This window comes from Lactuca serriola, chromosome 3 (assembly GCF_051521515.1).
Source record: "Lactuca serriola cultivar US96UC23 chromosome 3, Lser_US96UC23_V15, whole genome shotgun sequence".
NCBI lineage: Eukaryota > Viridiplantae > Streptophyta > Magnoliopsida > Asterales > Asteraceae > Lactuca > Lactuca serriola.
The window spans coordinates 217,219,350-217,245,096 of NC_136410.1; the positions used below are offsets into that span (position 1 = coordinate 217,219,350).

At 38.5% G+C, this 25,747-nt stretch overlaps 1 protein-coding gene across 1 annotated transcript; it reads left to right on the plus strand.

Annotated features, from left to right (window-relative positions):
- The first annotated feature begins 5,077 nt into the window (after positions 1-5,077).
- Positions 5,078-7,941, plus strand: LOC145093587 (galactan beta-1,4-galactosyltransferase GALS3-like). The gene is made up of 2 exons (XM_079031770.1): positions 5,078-6,390; positions 7,406-7,941. Exons 1-2 carry the CDS (start codon positions 5,219-5,221, stop codon positions 7,749-7,751), a joined length of 1,518 nt encoding a protein of 505 aa, XP_078887896.1. The 5' UTR covers positions 5,078-5,218; the 3' UTR covers positions 7,752-7,941.
- The last annotated feature ends 17,806 nt before the right edge of the window (positions 7,942-25,747 follow it).

The following is a 25,747-nucleotide window of genomic DNA, read 5'->3' on the forward strand; positions in this document are numbered from 1 at the left end:
AGGAAGGGATAGAGTAACCAATATAAGAGCATACTAGGATGATCAGCTTCTTTCAGCTTTCCGTCATGTGGCAACTTATTATTATAAACCCTATACATAGATGATAAAACAATCCATTTTCACAATATATGTAGCTCGTTTTCACTTCCAAAGTTAATTAGATTCTAATGGAATTGCCAAAAAAATGTGATAATGATATTATTCATGTCTTAAAACTAAAAAAAATTACAATTCAACCTCTCCATTACCAGATCCCCATGGAAAAAAAACTCATTTCCAACAATGCTCTTCACTACATTCTACAAATATAAATTTCAAGACATCATGCTTAACCCTCAATTAGCAGGCCTTGTGGGGTATTAAATCAACATCAATGAAATAGATGATATACTCAAAGTATCCTTAAAATAAACATAAAACTATATTTTGAACAATCTTTTTTCTAAAACAACCTTACCATACCTAAAGGTGACCATAACTAAACGTGAACGTTGATGTTTATAACTATAAAAACCACTCAAATACACACTTAGGTCCACCTTGTACTGCATATTTCTAATAAAAACAAACAATACCATTATGTATAAGTAGCAATGACTTCAAATCGAAGCATTAGAAAGAGAAGAATGAAATGAGGGTTTCTGAACCGAAATGTGTCTTCTGGTTTGTCATCGTCTTGATGTCTTAATGAATGTTGTCTTAATGGCCGTTGATCGACCAATCAAACCTAAAATCAAAAGTCACCATATAGAATCAACACACACCAAGCAACTGTGGGATTTTTTTAAGAAAAAAAGAAGATTAGTGATAACCATAAAAGGAAACATATAAACACACACAAATACACAGATGCGCACACCAATGCACATATGCACATCTTTTTGAAAATGAATAACAGACCCACATATATTTTGATGGTGAGAATATACCATAGATGTAGAAAAGAAAGAAAAGAGAGAGAGAGAGAGAGAGAGAAAAGCGGCAGAGTTGTGTAATTTTTGGTATGAGGTAATTTATCCCCATCAATATGCGGTTATGTAAAAGCTTGCCTGGTTTTGATTATGGCTGAAATGAAGTAGCTAGTGAGGGAAGCAAGAGAGGGCGGTGAGTGGATATAGAAGATTCATCGATTAAAAACCCTATAAAAGAAAACATCGTTCGTAAGTTGTATGATTTATTCACCAAAGGGGTTCTCGCCTTGGGACCAGTGGCCATCCAAGAAAGTTATTTGTCATCATCGGTCGTAGGGTTTGTGTTGGGTAACAGAAAGGCAATATAAATGAAATCTTTAATTTCATATGCTTGATCAGATCACCCCTCCATCCACCTGAATATGAACCAGAAGTCAACGATAGAGGATAATTTAGAGGGTTCCGTCGATGGGGAAGAGAAGGTAGTGGTAGTGGTTTTAAGCAGAGAAACAGAGGGAGAGAGAACAAGAGAGAACCATCCATGGAACATCCAAAACCGACTAACATGGTGTAGGCATCAAGGATTCTCTTGTTGCAATTGTTTGTGGTGGTGCTGTGATGCGGAGCTGATGACTATGGTAAGTGGTGCGATGAGTGGTATTAGGTGGGAGGTGGTGGTATAGAGAAGAATGGAGGTGGGGTAGGGTTATATAAACTGCGAAGAAGATTAAGTGTAGGCGGAAGAAAGGGCGACATAGTTGGGAAGTTGTTGGACCGGATAGGGAATGAGGACTGAGTCGAGCATCGAGGTTTAACAACATATGTTGACCAGTTGAAATTCAATATTTTTTTAATGCATAAATAGATTGTACATATTGTACTAGGGCTTGTACGACTTAAAATTCAGCATTTGACAAAATATGCTTTATAAGGTATTAAGATATATATATATATATATATATATATATATATATATATATATATATATATAGAGAGAGAGAGAGAGAGAGAGGAAGGATCATTTCAGAACTCAAAGTTTCCCGAGAACTCGAGAACTAAAGATGGAACGTTGGATCAAAAGAAGGAAGGGTCGAGATGCAAGGTGGCATTTTTGTAAATAAGTAGACAAAAAAGAAGGAGGGGTATCTTAATTAATTCAGTCAGGGGTATTGTAGGAATAAAAGTATAATTAAATGACTTCTTAAATCTAATATATGATAAAATAAATTTTCATCTCTCTCTCTCTCTCTCATTCCCGTTTTCCTCTCTCTCTCTCTCTCTCTCTCTCTCTCTTAAACCTACGATCCATCCTCCGACGACTCACCTCCATCGAATTGCCTCCAATCCTTCATTCAATTCCATGCTTTCAATTCTGAAATTGCTTCTACTCACACGAATACGGTGAAGATAAACAACTAACCATAATTATTGTCGATTTCCAGATCCCAATCGATCAAACTATCATCATCGATCATCGATGTATATGAAATTTGAAATCCCCCAATGATCAAAGTTTCATTGTTGTTGAACTCTTTGATCTCACGTTCTTCATAGAAAAAAGTCCACTGAAGATGCTTTGATTTTTAATCGTTTTATCCTCCAGCAATTCGTTCCTCGGAGTACACCATAATCGCCGACTTCATCTCGACCTCCACTGTGGATTGGAGACCTGAACAGAGAAGATGATCCCTTGTGGATCAAAAGTTAGGTATCATTTGTTTCTATTGTTGATTCTCGACCTTTGTTTGACCTTTATGAATTGTTTTTGCCTAATCGTTAAGTTGAACCTATTTAGTCAATATGTTTTTAAAAATAGTTAAATCCTTATGTTGATTGTAGGTATAAAAATAGACACTTGTGTTATTGAAAAATATAGATATTTGTTTGCACTCAATATGTTCGATGAAATGCCTCAATGAGAAATATCACAGCTTAACTTCACTTTGACTTCATGAATGATGAACCAATTCCATTTTAGGATTCTGAACAAATATTTTTGGTTATATTTTGAGAAATGTAGGAGGAAAGAGCCATATCTGTGCACCACAATATGATATAACTCAAAAGCTCAAAAACTCATCAATCGTCATATAATATAACAGCTTCCTAATTAATGTAGGAGTTGCTAAATTGTGATTTAAAGATGTTTATATATGTATATGTTTAATATGTATATTATTTATACATTTGGAATTTACACTTTGTGAGTGGAAAATAACTCAAGGAAAAAAATCATTTTTAGGCATATTATATTCATATTAAAGATTCCACCATTAGTATTACATAATTGCTAGCCTTATAGCCCTATTTATTCCATATTGTGTAATTTTTATGTTTAGTAATATTCTATAATTGTTTTAGTACTTACACCAAAGTACTAAAACAACATTTAGAAAAAAATATTCTAAAATATAGAACTTGGTGCTTTAATCTCATTGTACCCTACACACTTTTGTTCACAATAGTGTGAACATGGGAAATAGAGATAAGTAAACCCAAGAAACAATAACTACTACTAATGTCACATCACATGATGTTTCACTTTCTTTAGTTTGAAACATTATTTGGTCTTTAGAGGATTGATATGGCAATGGTTGTAGTAATGCATGTATTTTCCTTGGTCAATTACTAATTTCAAGTGTTGATCTTCTCATCACTGGTTATGTTAGTGCTCGAAATCTCTCAGTGAATTAAATTGTATTTGTTTTTTCTTTTAAATATTTTAAAGTTTTTTTTGTCATTTTGTGGCTTGATATATTTGATTGAGTGGCTAACCTAGTTTTCACCAGGTTCATGTATCGGGTGCTGGTGATTTTTAGTTGGGCAAGACTGAACTTCTTCAAGGATCCATGTCATTGAATTTGAAAAAAGAAGGTGATTTTATGGATGCGGATGAGATAAATGACTCACAGGTATATATTATTTTTTATGAATAATGTTAAATGAATATACGATTAGTTTGTCTACTTTTAAACTTCACATGATGTGTGTATAATATACAACTTATTTTCTGTTCTAATATGTTTTTTATATTCAATAAAACAACTATTTGAACAAGTAAGATCTTCTTTAGGGTTCTATTCAAGTTTTTGTGATTTGGATTTGAGGTGTTTATGTTTAATAACAAGTTTTGTGTATATTCATCTGATGAATTTCTATAGAGAAGTTCATGATCTAATTGACATGGATCATAAACTATCTTTCTATAGAGAAGTTCATGATCTAAGAAGACATGGTTTCATGGTGATGTACTTCGAATACTTTTCCTACATATGGATCCAATATTACCACTCCCTTGACTTAAAATGCTTTCAGTTAAGTTTTTAATTATCTACACATTATTATTTCAAATTTCATGTTGATATTTCTAATTATCAAAACTATGAATTATATGTAATTCACATATGAATTACATGTGATTCACATGTAAGCTACATGTAATTCACTTATGAATCAAAAGTAATTCACATATGAATCAGAAGTAATTCACATATGAATTACATGTGATTCACATATAAATTATATGTGATTCACAAGTAAATCACATGTGATTCACATTTAAATCATAAGTGAATCACATATGAATTATATGTGATTCACATATAAGTTATAGATTCACAAGTAAATCATATATGATTCACATTTAAATCACATATGAATTACATGTGATTCATATGCAACTCACATATAAATTAGATGTAATTCACATGTAAATCACAAGTAAAACACATGTGAATTACATGTGATTCATATGTAAATCACAAATGAATCACATATGAATTACATGTGATTCATATGTAATTTACATATAAATCACATGTATATCACAAATGAATCGCACATGAATTAAATGTGATTTACATCTAAATCACAAGTGAATCACATATGAATTACATATGATTCACATTTATATATGAATTATATGTGATTCACATGTAAATCACATATAATTCATATATGAATTACTTTCACATTTAAATCTTTTATTTATATATATATATATTCCAACCCAAAATTTATGTTCTAACAAGCTGGCAGTGTATGTGACGGTCGATCTCCAAAAACAGACTATAATATTAAAGAAAAAAACCATTAACCAGAAAAGTAATGATTATGGATTTAATAGAAAAGAAAAAGTGTCTACAAAATTAATATTAATACTCTCCCATTGCTTCCTTTCTATTTCTTGCTACACAGACCGTCTCTCTCCCACACATACTTTTGCTTTTCTGCTTGCAGTATTGTCTAGGGATGATGCTGGCGTAACATTCATCTCTGTTTTTCTATTCATTCTTCAATCCACAAAAATGACGAAAGAAACTGATCAGATTCAAATTCCTAATCATAAAGACAGGAAAATGTTTATTGGTGTTGTTTGGAATTGTGCTGGTGAGCTTAAACTCTTGTTGTCTGCCCTTCTGTTTCTCTGTTCTCTAATTACTCTTTTCCAATTCTTTCCTTCCTCCGTTCGAGATCTCAGAGTGTGTGCCTCCTTTCCGCCACCTTCCTCCGCTGTCCAATTCCTTAAAACCACCACCAATCCCCCACCGCCAATTGAATCCCAACAAATTAAGAAACTAGAAGATGTGGTGCTTGAAGGTGGTTTAATTAAGAGAAATTTCAATGGGTATGGCGCCGCCGCCTACAATTTCATACTCATGTCGGCGTACAGAGGCGGTGTCGACACGTTCGCCGTCATCGGTCTCTCTTCCAAACCCCTCCACCTTTTCTCCAAACCCACATACCTTTGCCAATGGGTCCCGCACAACGTAACCGAGAATCAACAAAATATCACCACCCCCGGTTACAAAATCCTCCCTGACTGGGGCTATGGCCGCGTCTACACTGTCGTTATCGTCAACTGCACCTTCCCTTTTCCCGTCGGCCACGACGGTGCCGGTGGACAATTGCTCGTACACGCCTCCACCTCCGGCGGCGGCGACTCCAACTTTGACCTCACGGACACCATCGAAGCTTTGACGGAGACTCCGGGAAGCTTAAACACCTTGCAATTCACAGCACCACCGAAATATGACTACCTATACTGCGGCTCACCACTTTACGGAAATCTTAGCCCACAGAGGGTCCGAGAATGGATGGCTTACCACGTGAAATTCTTCGGAGAGAAATCCCATTTCGTGATACACGACGCCGGCGGTGTTCATCCGGAGGTAATGGATGTTTTAAAGCCATGGATCGAAAAGGGTTACGTTACGTTACAGGACATAAAGGAGGAGGAAAGATTTGATGGGTATTATCATAATCAGTTTCTAATCGTTAATGATTGCTTGCATAGATATCGTTTCATGACGAAATGGATGTTCTTCTTCGACGTCGATGAATTCCTTTTTGTTCCCAACAAGGGCACCATTAAAACAGTTACAGATTCGATGTCACAGTTTACCCAGTTTACCATTGAACAAAGAACCATGTCTAACAAGCTCTGCTACCTGGATGATACTGCTGGAAAAATTTACAGGTACGGATCATATTGTTTTTGATTTTTTAGATTAAATATTTTTCACTGTTACCCGTAATTTTTTAGATTTCGTAAATTTTAGTAACTTTCCATATGGGTTAGTTGTTTATTAGTATAGAATATGGTTCGATTCATCACCTATAGGAACATACATAGATTGATACTTGACCCTTGTTTGACAACTCACGTAGGTAATTTATTAATCTATTATTCGATTTCCAATTTACATAATTTGAGATCTAAAAGCTTTGTTGCGATACAGCATCGAATCTTGCATTATTGGTATGCCAACTACTATTTCTTCCTCCTCAAATTAGGGATATTATAAGGGGTAAATGAGAACTGCAAAACATGTTATTTTCATTTATTTCTTTTATCATGTTTATAGTATTGTATTTTGATTCTTTTTTCTAATTATAATATATTACTTGGAAAATTCTAACTAATTATAATATGAATTTTGTTTTGTATTTAGAGATATTTACCTAGATTTTTTTTTCATATACTAGAAATTAAGAAATTAAAGGAATGTATATTTTCTTGTATCCAACCCTTTTTAGAGTACTATGTTAGATCTTCTATCCGATAAGGGATTTATAATGAGTAAAAAGAGAAGCAAAAGCCAAAAGTGGAAACTAAAATAGAACGTACGTAATATTTTGGGTGATATATCATTGATTAAAAGTTAGGTAACATAACATGCAAAATTGTGAATGTTGCATCATTGGAATGGTTGGTGTGTTGTTTTGGATTTATGCGCATTTCTTCATGTGGTGTTCGTTAAACAATCGTTCCCAATGGGTCCCAAATGCGACCATAGTCGGTGGTGGTTTCTTATGTTATAAACAAGTGTTTTATTTATTTATTTATTTTTTGGGAAAATGTACATACAAGTTCTAATGATTGTATCTATTATTTCGTTACAAAACCATAAAACCAGCAACTATACTTTCGTGATATTTATTGGTATAAAAAACATTGGTAACTGATGATTGTTTTTTAAAAATTGTTACAGGAAATGGGGGATGGAGAAGTTGGTGTACAGGGATATAAAAAGAGGGATAAGGAGAGACAGAAAATATGTAATTCAACCTCGGAATGTATTTGCGACGGGTGTACATATGTCACAAAATATAATGGGGAAATCGACACACAAGACAGAAGGGAAGATCATGTACTACCATTACCATGGGACAATATCGGAGAGGCGGGAACCATGTCGGCAGCTGGTGAATACCACCAATCTGAATGTGGAGGGAACGCCGTACGTGGTGGACACCACCATGAGGGAGGCGGCCGGAAATGTAAAGAGATTTGAGCTTAGAATGATTGGTCCAGTTTTGCAGAGGACTCGCCAGTGACCGACCCCACATCCAGCTTATTGATTTTGTATTATAAATATTATAAAAATTATAATCATATAAATAATTTATAGAAAACATTACAGTTTTTTGTTTTTTTTTTTTTGAGTAAATTTGTTTGTATTATCTATTCAATTGATTAACTTCATTATGGATTCGTTCGTATATTAATATTTCTTCTTTCGATTTAGCGCTTTATCATGTTATAATATTTCATACAAATTATTACGGTGATACGTTTACTTTTAAGTTGTAATCATATCGTATATACAATTAAAAAATATAAATAGTAATATATTTGAAACGTACATGTGAAGCCAGTCCATCACCGGCGCATGAAGAATTGTTTTCTTAAAGTTGTCTTCTCTTTTTAGAAATTCGGAAAATTCCTATGGGCTATGGGGAATGGGAAAAGTTGTAGATTTTTGGAAGTTATTATTCTCCAAAAACGCGGAAGTATCGATAAATGAAATGAAGAGTGAAAAATGCACAATTTAAGTAAAGGTGCGGATTTAGTTTGTTTTACGTTCCTAATAATTTTTCTTTGTCGTTTACATTAATGTTTGAGTTATGTTTTGAGTTTTGTTAAGGAGGGAATAGGTAAAATGGTGTGCCTTGATACAGAGAATTCAATGGAGAGAACTATAATCAATTTTATTTTTCTTGTTTGGTTTGTATTAAAAATAAAAAGAAATGAATTCCATTTCCAACATATTAATTCTCTTAAATTAACAGAGAAAAGATGGGAAAAACAAAAAACAACTCTACTAGAAATAAGAAAAAAAGGCGGAGAAATAAAATGATCGGACTTCGAGCCTTGCTAGCTACATCCTACGAATTAAATCTTTAATCCCATGATTTATTTAGGTTTTGTATATAAATTTTTGCTGCTTTCATTCTTGGAATTGGACCAATCTTCTCGATATAACCTACAAATCTCTTTCAATCTAAATATTAACCTGCTATCAATTCTTAATTAAATTTTTTTTATGTACTCAATTAATTTATTGTTTGCTTCTTACTTTTCTATTTTTTCAAACATTCACCTAGAGATTAAAAAAAACTTAATTATTAAACTTTTTTTGTTGATAAGTTGAACAATAATGGTTCATGATTAAGAATGCATATTTTAACATAAAAATGCATATTTTAAATAAATTAAAATGTACATTATAATGCATTTTTATATATAAAAAATTGAATACGAATAAAATAACAAAAAAAAAAAATTAATTTACATTTCATTGTTTAATAGAACCAAATAAGAGAGATGATTCCTATGATTATTTCTCTAGTGAATTATTTGTTCTACCAAACCATGTAATCAATTTTTTTTCTCCTTTTAATTTCTTTTCTCTATATTTTTATTCTCTTTGTAATTCTATTTCTTTATACCAAACGCAAATCTAAGAGGAAAAAAAGAAAATGAGAAATAGATGTTTATGAATTTTTTTCTTTTAAGAAAAAAGAAAGGAAAATAAAGGAAAGTCTTTCATAAAAAGGGAAAAGGCTTACAAAAATCTTTTCTTCCACCTCATTACAACAATAACACCATACTTTGGTATACCTATTACATCGTGTAATCAAAATAATGTACTTTTTAATTTTTTAATTAATTAAATAAAATAAAAATACTTTATTTTTTTTTGTTAAAATTAAAACAGAAATACGGAACATTCAAAAATAAATTTGGAGATTCTTATATTTTTCTTGGATCTTCCGTTTGATCATAAGAAGTATTTCTAGATCGCTTTGTAATCTTGGACTTTCATCTTCAAATTATATAAATTGCTTTTTTTTTTTTAATTATTTTCCAAGCTTCATTTCATTATATTTTTTTTAGCATTCTACATGATATGAACCTCGTGCTCTTGAAGTTGGACGTATAGATCAAATTTATTTTTAAAATGATCGACGCTGATGCCTTTAATTTTTTGAACTCGAATCGGAAGCCGCTTTCTTCACTTTATTCCTTCCAATTGGCCGATGTAGAGGGTCTTCTGCTTTAAACTCTTTTGGGTCATCATTGATGTCGATAATATATGCTTGTCCGATTATTATAAGTGGTACGTGGTTGAGATTTCCTCGAATGTTTCGAACCGGAAGAAACGGAATCCTCATTGAAGCCATTTCTTGAACATATACGAAGCATTTACACAAGGAAAATATTTATGGATTGGTTGCAATTCTTGGTATTATTTGAGCGTCACGACGAAGACATCAAAATCGTTGGCCTCACTTTTGTTTATGCTCTTAAGGTTATTGTAGTTTTAATTGAATTTTTTTTTATTTTTTACTTCATAGCGCGTCATTTTGATGTAATTTGGTCGGACATCTGATAATCGTTGTGCTCCATTTGGTCCTGGAAGAGGAAGAGGTTTCAAACGGTATCCCAAAATGTATCCCTCGTTTACACATTTTCTTTGAACGGATATTGGCTAGCCGAACTCTAAGGCTTGGCTAAAATGGTTTCTTCTTTTTCCTTCCAACTTCTCGTTCTCGTTGGAACGAGTTTTAGTGTTTTTTCCTTTTCACTTCAATTGTTTTGCTTGCTTGAATTGTGTTTCAAGTACTTCATCAGGAGAATTCGGTATCGCTTATGGTTGAGAAAAAGTTTGTTGGTAGATGGAAGTGCGATGTTGGAAAAAAAGTGTTTTTGAAAAAATGTTGGAAAATTGCTTGTTGTGGGATAGGGTAGATTTGGAGCAAGTTCTTGAAACCACCTAGTGGTGAATCTAAGACCGGAAATTGATGTGGTGACGTGTCTAGCAAAAATAGTCATTAGAGATTTTGGTTCGATTTGTTTGTTGAGTGTTAGGATTTTGTTCCATGGTGGGAAAGATTACAAAATGTATGTATGTATGTAAACAGAAGAAAAAAATAATGGTTTGAAGTGGTAAATTTTGTTGGAAAAAATGTCAAGTGTTATTAACTATTGGTAATATTTCTAATAGTAACAGAGTTCTGTTGGATTGCCTTCGATACTCATGTGAGCAAATAAAGGACAAAAAGAATATATGAGAAATTAGTTTATTAATTTGTCATATTTTGATAAATTAAATGACAACTATTTTTTGAATTAATTTGTAATTAATTAAAAGTTAATTAATTTGTAAGTAATTAAAAGTTAATTAATTAACTAAATGGGTTGAATGTTAATTAATAAAATGTTTAATTAATTGGAAAATTGTAGAATCCCTAAGCGATTAAAGATATGGGAAGACATTATGGATAATAATTATCCAAGTTTTTTAGTGCTTAAGGATTAAGCAGATAAGAACCTATAAATAGGGAGATAGGGATCAAACCTTAGATGCTCAATTTTTCCTTGGAAATTTCATTCTCCCTCTCCCCTTCTAAAGGTTTATGAAAAATAAACCCTTTTCTAAGGGTGTATAGTTTTCTAAATCCTTCCCCTTTCATAGATTTTCTTGTATTTTGCTCAAGTAGTGTTTGGGTATGAAGCAAAAGAGGGATTCCTACTATTGATCCTCTCATCCATGCAAGATAGTTGTAACAAGATCACATTCAAGAAGATCAAGAATATCAAGACGATGGTTTTTTTCATTTTTCAAAGTCTATAATAAAATAAACCTAGATATATTAGTGTGAGTGTTATTTTGGTTTCTGCTGCCTAACTAGTGTATGTAGATCGCTAGAAAATTCATCAGTGGTATCAGAGCCATTAGGTAATTGTTATAACAATACTGGTTCCAAGTAATGTAATTAAATCTTTTTTGCTGAATTTTCGATAAATAAGGTTCTTAATTTTATTTCATTTTTAAATAGGTTTATTAATTTCGATTATTTTATTTTTTCTATAAGGATTTATATATTTAAAACATAAATTTCATTTTTAAATAGGTTTAACATGTTTAAAAGAAAATCATCAAATCTATGAAAACAATATAGTAACAACAGTTCATAATGATTTAAATATTTGAATAAAATATATTATTGTGAAATCATATTCTTCCACGTGAGAACTACATTATTAAATATCTAGTTGGATAGGATTTTGGAATTCATTTGACCACAGGACTTATGATAAATGCAAATATTATTCGGTCAAGATGGATGGCAAAAGCACTATGCGATAATGAGAATATTTTTTGGAATTAGTTTGACTAGCAGGCCATTTAGATTAACCACAATACATACTAATTTACATGAAATGTATTTGTGGAATCATATGCTTAGACATATAAATGAGAAATGCATTATCAAGTATCTAATTGGATCATATATTTGATAGCATCTAATCGCACGTCTTATGATCAATGTAAATATTTTTTTTTATCGAAACAGATGATAAATACATCACTTGGTGATGTGAATATCTATTGGAAGTAGTTCACACTTCTGTATCGTTCAGATTAACCACAATATATTGTAAGACCAATTTCGTTACTGTCAAAAGGTATGAACATGTTTATATGAACAAATTAACATAGGTATTGAACCTTTCATGTATTTAGAGCTCTCATAAAACAAATTTAAGTATCAAATAGGCAAAAGGATGAGATAAATAGATCTAATAGTATATCGAACATCTTTGTCAAAATTTTATTGATAATCTGAGGTATTGTGAAAGAGTTTCACGAGGTGTCTCCACTTAGAACACTACCACAAATAAGTATTAGTTAGATAGAGAAAAAAATTATTGTTTGATATGGTACTGACTGATTTGTAGCATGCTTACCAACATTCCATGGAGTGTACCATAAATAGTATTACAGTAGTTCTTTGTCTTGCACCAACTAAAAATGTTTTTTGAGACACTCTTTGAGACGTAGAGTAGGGTTGGTATTGTTGGATTAAGTGTCAAAGGTCTTAACTAAATTGTAACGACCCAATTTTCACGCCCAAAAATTTCGTTTAAATTAAGTGGTTTGTAAAATATTTGTAGTAAAACATCATCCGATCATATCATTTCATAAAACATATCTCGTGTCTAAAATCCCAAAACATGAAAATAATAATAATGTTAGAGTACAATCCCAGAACATCTCATATTGCAGAAAACCAATATGTGTGTGTATGATGTGCCGCTACCGCGCCAGCTTCTTCCCCTTCGCTGAAGAGGTACCTGAAACCAAAACTGAAAACTGTAAGCACGAAGCTTAGTGAGTTCCCCAATCGTACCACATACCATACAATCATCACATACATATTGCCAGGCATTTCTGGGGTGCCTGACCTACCCGTACGACCATTCTGGGTTGCCGACCTACCCATGCGGCCATTCTGGGGTGCCGTCCTTCCCGTGTCAAGCCATTCTGGGGCGCTGACCTACCCATGTCGAGCCATTATGGGGTGCCGACTACCCTTCGGTCCTAACAACCAAACCTCGGGGACTATTTCACCCCCTACTACTACTATTACACATATCATAGTATAATCTATTGTCAGACATATCTGGGGTGTCCGACCTACCCTTCGGTCCTAACAACCGAATCTCGGGGACTCTTCCCCTTCCTACTACCTCTATCTCATGTAACATATCATGCTAGCAGCTAAATATGTCATAACATACTGTTAGGCATATCTGGGGTGCCTAACCTACCCTTCGGTCCTAACAACCGAACTCTATCACTATCACATACCATATCACGCTAGCATATAACGTATCAGGTAGTAACAACACAGATGAATATCAGAAAGACAAACATCTAGCATACGATCCCTACTGGTGGGCCGGCATTGTGGCCGTAGACCCACCGCTACTGGAAGGTAACTCACCTCGTAGTAGCTGTTGAACTGTGCGGGAATCCTCTGACTGTTGCTGCTCCGGAAATCCTCTGGCTAAATTTCCCACAAAACACTTAGTCAGAATTGACATCAACTCTTAGGGTAAAATGACCATTTTACCCCCTGACCAAGTCAAAGTCAAAGTCAACTTTTAGTTGACCTGACTCGCCAAGTTGGCTCGCCAACTCACCGAATCCATATCCTTCCATTAGACCTCAAACCCGTCTCTACTCGTCGAGTTAGGCGATGACTCGACGAGTTTTCCTTCCAAATGAACCTCGACTGAATCCTCATCCGACTCGCCGAGTTGTATGAACAACTCGTCGAGTTCATCATCAACTGATACTCAGGTCCTGTCCTTGACTCGCCGAGTTGTATGAACAACTCGTCGAGTTCATCTTCATTCTTAAGAAGATTCCCTTGGACCATACAACTCGGCGAGTTCATCATCAACTGATACTCAGGTCTTGTCCTTGACTCACCGAGTTGTATGAACAACTCGTCGAGTTCATCTTCATTCTTAAGAAGATTGCCTTAGACTCGCCGAGTCTGTTCATGCACTTGCCGAGTCCCATGAGCTTCCAGAACAATGGCTTAGTCCAGAACGTTGGGTCACCCCTTGGGACCCCCTTAAAACATTTCCCCACTAAACTGGGTCCTTATGACCTCAACTGATATGGGACAGAACCTTGGAGTCGCCGAGTCCAAGAACAGACTCACCGAGTTGGTCACAACCACTCACTGAATCTTCGCTTTCTGATGTACAACACTTGATCAAAATGTAGATCTACGCTTCTACAATCGATCTAGCACGTAAAGTTACAACCTTTACGTGCTTGCATGGGACTTTAAGCTCAAAAGGTCCTAAAACAAGCTCTCACAATGCATGGGGCCTTCCTTGAGTGCAAAAGCCACTCCTTTCTACCTTGGAACCCCTCAAAGGACCTAGATCCGAAACATCAACCTCAAACCATGCTTGCAATCATGGTTGGTGACCAAAATGGCTTAGAAAAGCCCTAAAACTCCACAAAATGGGATCTATCAAAAGAGCAAGCAAGGTATAGACTTTATACCTTCTGAAGTCAGCAAATGATGCTCAAAACCGAATCCTTCTAGCCTCCTCTTGATCCTTCAATCTTTTCCTTCCTTCCTTGGATCACAAAAGCACCAAAATCACTCCAAAAGCCTTAGATTGCTTCAATAACAGCTAGGGTTTGCTATGGGGGTCTTCTGGGATCAAATGGGACTAAGGAGGCCGAGTTAAGGTGTTTAAATAGGGTGCAAACCCTCGGATTAGGGTTTTTGCCCAAACACGGTCTACTCGTTGAGTCCGGGACTCGACTCGCTGAGTCCACAACTTAACTACGCGCTTCATCCCGCTTCTACTTGGCGAGTTGGTCCTTCAACTCACCGAGTCCAAGGCCAAATGCAAAATATTAAGAGATTTAATAAAAAGAACACGTACCAAGAACCAGGTGCTACGAATCTCCGCCACTTATTTTAGACTTCGTCCTCGAAGTCTGCTGCTCGATCCTGAAATAGCTCGGGGTAGTGCTCCATCACCTCATCCACCGGCTCCCAAGTCCACTCCGACCCCTTCAGGTGTTGCGATTGAACCTTCACGAGTTCTACTCTTTTGTTCCTCAGATCCTTCGACTTCCGGTCAAGGATCGCTACAGGCCGCTCGATGTAATTCAGGCTGCCACCAACCTGAATGTCCTCTAAGGGTACCACTGCTGAGTCGTCCACCAGACACTTTTGCAGCTGAGAAACATGGAAAGTGATGTGTATCTAACTGAGTTCAGCAGGCAAATCCAGCCTATAAGCCACCTTGCCCACCCGGGCTATAACCCTGAACGGTCCAATATACCTTGGGCCCAACTTGCCCCGCTTCCCGAATCGAATGACGCCTTTCCAAGGCGACACTTTCAGGAGAACCATATCTCCGACCTGGAACTCCAGGTCTGATCGACGCTTATCGGCATAAGTTTTCTGCCGACTCTGAGCAGTATGAAGCCTGCTCCAGACCTGCTGAATCTTCTCTGTCATCTTGAGCACTACTTTGGTGCTCCCCATGACCCTCTGGCCAACCTCGCCCCAGCATATGGGGGTCCTGCACCTCCTTCCATACAACATCTCGAAGGGAGGACGGTCGATGCTCTCATGATAGCTATTATTATACGAGAACTCCGCCAACGGAAGGTAGGTATCCCAGCTACCTCCGAAGTCTAAAACACATGCCTGCAGCATGTCCTCCAGAGTCTGGATGGTCCGCTCGCTCTGGCCATCCGTCTGCGGGTGAAAGGCGGTGCTGAAATGCAGACGAGTACCCAACTCGTCGTGGAATTTCTTCCAAAACCTGAATGTGAACCGCACATCCCTATCCGAAATCACCGAAACTGGCACTCCGTGCCAGGCCACCACCTCTACGATATAGATATCGGCCAATTTCTCGGCCGAGATGCTCTCCTGAATTGGGATAAAATGGGCGCTCTTGGTCAATCGATCCACGATGAACCATATCGAATCCACTCCCCGTGAGGTCCTTGGAAGCTTGGTGATAAAATCCATCGTAATATCCTCCCATTTCCACAGCGGGATATCCAACGGCTGCATCTTGCCGTGAGGTGTCTGATGCTCGGCCTTGACCTTCCTGCAGATCAAGCACCGCTCCACGTACCATGCCACATTCCGCTTCATGTAGGACCACCAATAGTCCAAACAAAGATCCCTATACATCTTCGTCGCCCCGGGATGAATGGAGAATCGGGATTTGTGCGCCTCTTTCATCAAGATCTGGCGCACGCCTCCGAGGTATGGCACCCACACCCTGCGGTGTAATGTCAATAATCCCCTGCTGTGATAGTCGAAGGAGGAAACCTGACCCATTATGCGCTCACTCTTCCGATGTTCCTCCTTCATGGCCTCCTACTGGGCCTCCCAAATCTGCTCCAATAGCGGAGTCACCACTGTCATCCGCATGCAGATACCCCTGAATGGCGCTGCCTTGCGGCTAAGTGCATCGGCCACCACATTGGCCTTACCCGGGTGATAAAGGATCTCGCAATCGTAATCCTTTACCACATCCATCCACCGATGCTGCCTCATGTTTAGATTCGGCTAATCCATGAGGTACCTCAAACTCTTATGGTCCGTGTAAATGGTACAGCGAACCCCATAGAGGTAATGACACCAAATCTTGAGGGCGAACACTACAGCCCCTAACTCCAAGTCATGCATCGGGTAATTCTCCTCGTGAGGTTGAAGCTGCCTCAACGCATAGGCGATTACATGCCCTCTCTGCATCAACACCGCGCCTAAACTTAAGATAGATGCATCGCAGTACAAAAAAAAATCCTCGATGCCCTCTGGCAGGGCTAAGATTGGCGCCTCGCACAATCTCTATCTCAGTGTCTCGAACGCTGCCTGCCGCTCAGGCCCCCAAGGAAAGACCACGGCCTTCCTTGTTAGCCTGGTCAATGGTACGGCTATCTTAGAGAAATCCTAGATGAATCTCCGATAATAGCCCGCTAATCCCAGGAAACTCCGAATCTCAGATGGAGACTTCGGAACCTCCCATCTCATCACGGCCTCCACCTCGTCCGGGTCTACCGAAATCTGTGACAACCCGAAGTTTGTTGCATCACCGTAACTCGTTTCCGCCTATTAAACCCGTCTTTAGCGAATTTTCCGATTTCATTTTTGGATTAAGTTATCTAAATTGATATTTTTATTTTGATCTCGTGAGTGTTCAAAACTGTTAGAAACTCATGAAAACATTGTTGAGAGAAAAACTTGGAGACACACTTGAACAAACGTTAGAACAAGTAAGTTGCGGAATAGTTAATCTCTAAGGATCTAAAAGCTCAACAATAATAAAGTTAGATAGTTAGATAGTTAGATAGTTAGTTGCAGAAAGTAAAGAAAGATAAATGACAAAACTTATATCAAGAATACACTTAAACTGATTCATAACGAGGAATGCAATCACTCCAAGTTAGTAAGCGAGATCAAGTTTAGTGATTAAGTCTAGAAGACTTGCTCCGAAGAGAGGTTATGTTCAAGTAGAAGTTTGAGTGTAATGAAGATAAGAAAGATAACTGATGAAGATAAGAAAGATGATTGAATGAGAAACTTTGTGTATTAAGAAGTTAAGAGTTTTCACACTCAGATATATCATCAGTACATAATACATAAGAAAGAGTCTCTATTATAGAGTTTAGAAAAGAACAACTCTATGAGCAGTCATGCAAGACATGCTGGACAATATAGTGAATTATATAGTAAAAGAAATGACTAAGACTGCGGATAGGAAAGACTTGAACACTCCGGATGCTGATATTGTTGTTGATGGAGAATGGTTGCGGTCTCAGTTGTAGAGATTGACTCCGGTGCTGAATTGGCTGCAGGTACTGAACCGTTGTGGTAGATAAGTTCAAAAGGGGCACTTTTATGTTTCAACAATTTCCCATAAGTGACCTTTTTAACTTTTGGTTCAGTTATCAAGTTTGAGAAACTTGATCAAAATCCACCAAAATTTTCTAACATTTTACAGCCACAAGATTCTTCTCGAGATCTCGAACTTAACTTCCGCAGTAGTGTGTTTTGATCTTTCCACTGCGGTCTTGCATATGTCAAGTTGCTTCTTGGGTAGGTGATGCATGGCATTCATCGGAATGAAATATTTGACATTGTCCGTTTCCCGTTTGAATATGATGCCAAGATCTGGGAAGTTGGTTGCGCCTAGAGATCTTTCTTCAAAACCTTCTGTAAGCATTGACATTGGTTCAAGTGGTGGAAGGTCAAATTTCTTGAGGATGGTGGGGTGGATGTCCACATCAATCTTCGCAAAGTCACAGACAGTTTCCTTGAGGAAGGATTTGGCTTTGTCGAGAACTATCTTCATCTTAGGATGTTTCTCTGCCTTGTTCTGAAAAACTCTGGCAATGAGAAATACTTCTTCAGGGTTCATGCAGGGGAAGTATGTTTGGGTGCGGATGTAATCATGCTCTCTTCTGGTCAGAGTGAATTGAGCAAAGTCTGCTTTCATAAACTTCCGCATCTTGTAGTTCTTCACTGCGGATGGTTTATCGTTAGACCAAATGTTTTCCACTAAAGAGCCATGCTTTGCATAGAATCGAGTCAGTCTTTCAATTTCCATTGGCAGATGCTTGTGATCAGGAAGACTGGGGTCGAAGGAGTCAAAGACAGCAAAGTACTTGGCATTGGGAGAAATTGGAATATCCCAATAACCATCTGATGGTGGTTCAGCATATGTGAGGTGGGGAGTGTAATCTTCATCAAGTAGCCTGCGGAGAGGATTGACCCATGAGTTGATCAGCGATTCATCAATCATAGTGTCAAAACCGCATTCTCTCCATATAATTTCGGCTAGCTTGGCTGCTTTCCAGTCATGTTTCCTCTGGGCAGTAGCAGGAGAATCTGTAGAGCTTTCTGAGGACATATATTCCTTAAGATTCTTTAGATGAGGAGTTATCAGAGGACGGTTTATGTTGTTTTTGGGTGATGAGTAGGGAGATGGAATATTTTGAGATGGTGGAGGGGAAGGCTGCGGAGTAGGAATTTTATTTGTGGTGATTGGAGGGCTCTGTCGGATGGATGTATTTGAGCGCTCACCGCGATCGTCTTCTTTATCACTTCCCCCTCTTGAGGAATGCAATCCTGGTGCTTCCTCAAGCCATTGTTTCAGTCCATCAACTTTGGCACAAACCTCGGCAAAGTGTGCTTTCATTGATTCGGCCAGTTGGGAGTTGTTTGGAACGACAGAGTTGAAGAGCAGCTTGTGAATATCCTTTGTGAGCTACAGTATCTCTGGGCCATGAAAGTTTGATGTGAGGGATTTCTGCATGCGAGCGATTGTTGCATGAAGGACAGAAATCGTGGACTCATAGGCAGCATGAGTTTCCTCTATTGCCTTTTGGGACTGGGCAGCTTGATCCGCAATGGCTGTTTGTAAGCCTTGTTTGATTGCGGTTACCTCAGTGATGAGGCGTTCCGCTGCGGCCATGAAATCTTAATGGTCGGCCCTGCGGTTGGTGTCGAGAGATCGAATCCCAATCTCGACTTTGAGAGAGATGCGCTCAGCGGCCATACGCGCTCTCATTTCGAGTCATTCGATGCGCTCAATTAGGGATGCGGACCTGGGATATCTTCTGGTGGAGGTTGGGTAGGCTTAACTGCAGCCAAAATTTGATCAACTTTGGCTTGAAGGTTGAGGAATTCTTTGCGAGTGACCACATCTCTCTTCTTTTTCTTCTTATTTTCTTTAGGCTTTGAAGTGGAGTGCTGAGGTCATCATCTGATGGATTCGGTTTGTTGACCTCTTGGATGTCTTCATCGTCAAAGCCAAAGGTTGGGGCCGAGCTGAGTTCAATAGCTGGCTCTTCGTCTTGAGATGGGTTGACTGCGGTGGGTGGAACAGGAGGTGAGGAAGGAGGAACATTTGATGTACCTGCAGCTGCGGTTGAGGCTTGGGCTTTCAGCATAGTTTCAGCCATTTGGTCCATCCAAGTCTGAACCTTAAGAATTGTTGCAGCAGTGTGGGCGTTGCTGATGGCATTTGCCCAGTATCTGGCTACGAACAGAATTTCCTGCTCCTTCTACTTTTGTTGTTTGACCTGCTGCTCCTTGCGGGCTTGGAACGCCCTTTTGAAAGCAGCATACTTCTTGATTTCAGCATCAGTGGTTGGTTGATACCGACTCCAAGAATCATTCGAATCTTCATCGTCAATTCCTTGTTGTCGCACCAAGGTGTCCCTTGGGTTCACGGATCCTTGCATATTAGTGCTCACCGTGCCTAAACCACCTGATATAGATGTAAGCAGAGTAGGATTTCCTGGGCTTCCTTGGTCTCCTTGACCCATGGTCAACTTTGGCCTCGGCCCAGTTCTGGCATGGGCGAAAGAGATGCCTTGCGGATGGAGTGGTGTTTGTAGTGTTTGGGAGACTTGCAAGAGGATGGAGTCTAACTCCTCAGAAGAAAAGATGTGCAGCCGGGAAGCCCTGGAGACCTTAGGGCGATTACCAATTTTATCTACTTGAGATACAACTGGGGGGCTGTCTCCACGTTCAGAAGAAGATGATGATGAAACAATCTCACAAGATGAGTTTGAGTTGTATTCGATGGTGGTATTGAATGGATGTGCGGCCATCCCAAATTCTACCGGAGCCTGTGGAGAGGCTTCAGTATTAGTCCGGTCACGCATATGGCTAGTGGTTTCGGTTGTCTTTCTTTTCTTGAAGATAGATATGGGTTGTCTATCTGCCGCAGAGTCACTGCTCGATACAGTGGTGGTTTTGGTCTTGCGTTTCTTGGAGGGTGCGGTATGTTTTGGAGCTTTCTTTTTGGGTGTTGTAGCTTTCTTTTTAGAAGCTACTGATTTTCTCCATCAAGAAGGGTTAGAGAGTGTAGTGGCAGAGGGGGCTGCAGTACCCTCAGGAAGAATAGTTGAAGAAGGAAGAGGTGGGGTAGAAGAGCATGGGATAATACCCTCTGTGGCCTCAATATGATCTGAGACATCAACAGTCTCAAGACCAAGCAGTGAAAGAATGTGTGTGGGGAGCCTGCGGATAGGTCCAAAAGTAGTTTCATCAGAGGAAGGAGTATACCTTTTGAGATCCTTAGTGACAAAGAAATTGATGTCACTTCCCATGTCGAGACCAGCATCCGCATGCAGATCAGAAATACACAGAGACCAAAAACAAGCAAAAGTGAGCTCGGTTGGGTTTTCCTTTGGTTGTCCTTTGGGAATGTACTGAAGGAAATCATCCCAAAGAATTTGACCGTAGTTGACATCACGGCCGGTGAAGATGCTCCATACAAGTTCAAGGAGCTTGAGTCCCATGTTGTCGATGCCTCCAGTTCTGCCAGATAGACATCGGATGACGAAGTGGCATACAAACTGCCAAACCACAGGCAGCTGATTTTTCTTAAACTCACCAACCCCTCGGATTGGTTTCTGGTAACCCATTTGGTACAGTGAGGTAGTGATATCGGATAAGGATGGAGTGAAGATTTTGATGGAGGGATGGATTAACAGGTTAATGGAGGTTAAGAATTTTTCTTTGGTCAATATGACCAAGGAATCGTTGACGAGGTTCAGATGCACTTCTTGAGGATTTTCCATTGGTCTGTATGCAGACAGAGCACATTTGAAAAGTGTAGAGACTGGAACAACATCGGTGAATGCGTCGAACGGGCCAAAAAGGATGTGGTTCTTGAGATGCTTGATCATCGGTTTTGTTGGAGCATTGTAAGAAGGATGAACGTCAAACACAGCCCTGAAGTTGCTTGAAGCGATTGTTGGTGATATGGAACTGGTTTGATTCATCAAACTTGAAGCCTTGGATTGCTTCTTAGATGCACCAGATTTCGCCATTGAGAGTTATGAGATGGAAGCTCTTGAGAGCTTTTGTGACTTCTTGGAAAGTTTGAGAGAGTAATCAATTATCAGAGAGCGTAAACGATTATAGAGAAGAAGCAGGGTTTATAAAGGACGGTAAAAGAATTTTAACCCTAGGTAAAGGATAAGAGGGGGTAAGAAGTTGAATGGAGTTTTGGGGGGGGGGGGGGGGGAATCAACGATTCTGGAATTGAATCTCAACCACACGAATATGAAACGGGTTTTGAAGAGATTTGAGAGATCTTAAAAGGAGGTTTTGCATTTAATGGTGGAGTGGATGCATGGTAATGCGTCAGGTAATCGTGGGCTGATGAGAGAGAATGTTGGAACTGATTGGACGTGTTTGGGAGAGGAAAGGACAAGTTGAAGAAGGATTGATTTAGGTATCATTCTTTTTGGCATCATCCCTAAAATAGGTCTGATACGGGGTTTATTAAGAAAGGTAAAGTGATAGTTTCTAAAGGGAATGTTTGTATTTTATTTAATGAAGGGTCATTAAATAGCACACAAGGATTTAAGAGTTAATGAATCGGTTGGAATTTATTTGAGGTGGTTGCGGATGAATTCATCAACGCCATTGAGAAACTCCATTGCGGATGAGAAAGAAAGATTTCGGAGAATCTGTGAGACAAACACTTGTACAAAATTTAGAAATAAAGGAACATTAAGACCCATGAGAGATACGTATGACATATGGTTGCGGTACCTAGATTGCGGTATCAAAACCATCTATCATATGTAAATCTCAGTTAGAATCGTAATGGGGGCCAAAGACGGTCTGCGGTAGCTAACACTTCAAAAAGAACTGCGGGTCCGGATTCATCATTCCCAACATTTGTAAGAATGTATTGAGTTTTGAAGAGTTAAGAGCTTTTGTAAAAACATCAGCAATCTCTTCATGATTAGGAACAAATATGAGTTCAATATTACCTTTCAAAATATGATCTTTGATGAAATGGTACCGTAACTCAATGTGTTTCGTTTTGGAGTGCTGAATAGGATTATGAGAGATAGCTATAGCACTTTCTGAGTCACAGTAAATTGGTATCCACAACATTCTGTACCCGTAGTCTAGTAATTGTGTCTTCATCCAGAGAACTTGGGAACAACAGCTGGCTGCGGCCACATATTTTGCTTCTGCGGTAGATAGAGATACACACGTTTGTTTTCATGAAGACCAGCTTACAAGTCTTCCTCCTAGAAATTGACATCCACCTGAATTACTTTTTCTATCGAGCTTACAACCTGCATGATCCGCATCGGTGAAGGCTTGGGGACTGAAGTCGCTGCCTGCAGGATACCATAAACCCATAGATTTGCTTCCTTCAAGATACCGAAGAATTTGTTTGGCTGCGGTCATGTGAGACACTTTTGGATCAGCCTGGTATCTTGCACATACACCAGTTGCAAAGTCAATGTCAGGTCTGCTTGCGGTGAGGTACATTAGTGAACCAATGATGCCTCTATATGTCTTGTGATCCACAGGTTCACCAAAGGGATCAGCAGAGATCTTATATCCGAAGGCCATAAGGACTTTAGCAGAAGAGCAGTTATCCATTGAGTATTTTTTTCAGAAGTTCTGTGGTGTATTTTTCTTGATGAATGAAAATTCCTTGCTGAATTTGTTTGACTTGAAGACCTAGAAAGAAGTTGATTTCTCTATTCATGCTCATTTTGAATTTGTTGGTCATGAGCTTTGCAAATTCATCTACCATATCTTGATCAGTGGACCCAAAAATAATATCATCCACATATATTTGTACCATCATAAGGTGGTCACCATTTGCTTTTCTGAATAATGTGGGATCAATCACTCCTCTTTTGTAACCAGATGAGACAAGAAATTCAGAGAGTGCCTCATACCAAGCTCTTGGAGCTTGTTTCAGGCCATAGACTGCTTTTTCGAGCTTATAGCAGTAGTCTGGAAATTCATCATTTTCAAATCCTGGAGGTTGCTGAAGGTAAACTTCTTCTTTTAGTTCACCATTGAGGAAGGCACTTTTAACGTCCATTTGGTGTACCTTGACATTTTTGTGGGCTGCGTATGCTAGAAAGATCCGGATGGCTTCCATTCGTGCTATCGGAGCATACGTTTCATCATAGTCAATGACTTCAAGTTGACTATAGCCCTTGGCAACCAGTCTTGCCTTGTTTCGGATGACTGAGCCAGATTCGTCTAGCTTGTTCTTGAAAACCCATCTTGTACCGACAATAGTATGACCTTGTGGAAGAGGAACAAGTTGCCATACTTTGTTTCTTTCAAATTCTTCTAATTCTTCTTGCATTGCAACTATCCAGTCTGGTTCAAGCAGAGCTTCTTTGATAGTTTGAGGTTCAACTGAAGACATAAATGCTGCATAATGACAATGGTCAGATAAATCTTTGGAAGACCGAGTTTGGATACCTGTTGATGGATTGCCGATAATTTGACCTGGTGGATGGTCTTTTGTCCATACATGAAGACGTGGCATTAGATGATCAGCAGCTGCGGTAGAAGGAATGTATTGGATATTAGAGGAATCTTCAGTTGAAGAAGGCAGTTCCCCCTGGACTTGAGAACATCCTGCTGAATCATCTTGATCTATTAAAGCAGGGTTTTCTTGAGGAGTTGCCAGAGATTGAGGTTCCCCCTGGATTGCAGATGGGAGTTCCTCTGGAACTTGAGAAGGTTCCCCCTGGAATGCAGATGAAAGAGTGACAATTCTGGGATCGGATCTAGTGTCAATATTCTCTATGAGTTCGTCATCTGAGTCGTTCGAAGGTTCGATTGATGGTGAGACTTCCCTTCGGGTAGGAATGTAAGCAGCATCAGGTACTGGAACCTCCACGGTTGTAGCAATATCCAGAGTAGAGCTTTCCCCCTCAACCGGAGAGGTGGAAGTATTGAGTGATACTACTTCAGATAGAGAAGGTCCAGATACGTCGGCATGTTGTTGTTGAGCTGCGGATGACACTAGGACTTCGGATAGTTTTGCCGTTTCAATGGGATCAAACAGATCATCATAGTAGATTTCAACTAGATTTAGAGGTCTAGAGTTGGCTGGAATGTCACTTTCCATGATTGTAGTTGTTTCGGTGGACGGAGGTGCGCTGCGGATGTGAGAGTCATCAAATTTCACATCAAACCTTTCAATGATCAACCTTGTTCTTCTAATGAGCATTCGATATGCAACCTTGTTAGTGGAATAACCAAGGAAGATACCTTCGTCAGACTTTGGTGCAAACTTATTGAGTTGATCTCTGTTGTTGATCACGAAGCATCTACATCCAAAGATATGAAAGAAACGAACATTGGGTTTGCGATTGTTGAGTCCTTCATATGGCGTTTTACTGAGACGCTTGCACACAATACTTCGATTTTGAACAAAGCACGCGGTTGCTACTGCTTCGGCCCAGAAATAGAGAGGACATTGGGCGAAGTTAAACATGGATCTGGCCGCTTCAACGAGTGTGTGATTTCTTCTCTCTACTACACCATTTTGTTGTGGTGTATAGGGTGCTGAAAAATTGTGAGAGATGCCTTTGGAAACTAGGAAACTGGTCAGAAGATGATTAGTGAACTCAGTTCCATTATCACTGCGGATGCGTCTGTCTGGAAGCTTGATTTGAAGTTCGATTTCTTTGATGAAGTTAATGAAGACTTGTGATGTATCTGATTTGAGTCTAAGAAAAAAGACCCATGTGAAGCGTGTATAGTCATCAACAATAACCAATATATACTTTTTGTGGTGAAGATTGGCTACGGTTGAGGGACCGCAGAGATCAATGTGTAGTAGCTCCAGTGGTTCAGAGATAGAAGAATCCATTATCAGAGGGTGACTT

Bases quoted from the DNA above. Each gene is read 5' to 3' on its own strand.
- LOC145093587 (XM_079031770.1), top strand. From the start codon at position 5,219: ATGACGAAAGAAACTGATCAGATTCAAATTCCTAATCATAAAGACAGG. The intron at 6,391-7,405 runs GTACGGATCATA...AAATTGTTACAG, and splicing joins ACTGCTGGAAAAATTTACAG to GAAATGGGGGATGGAGAAGT.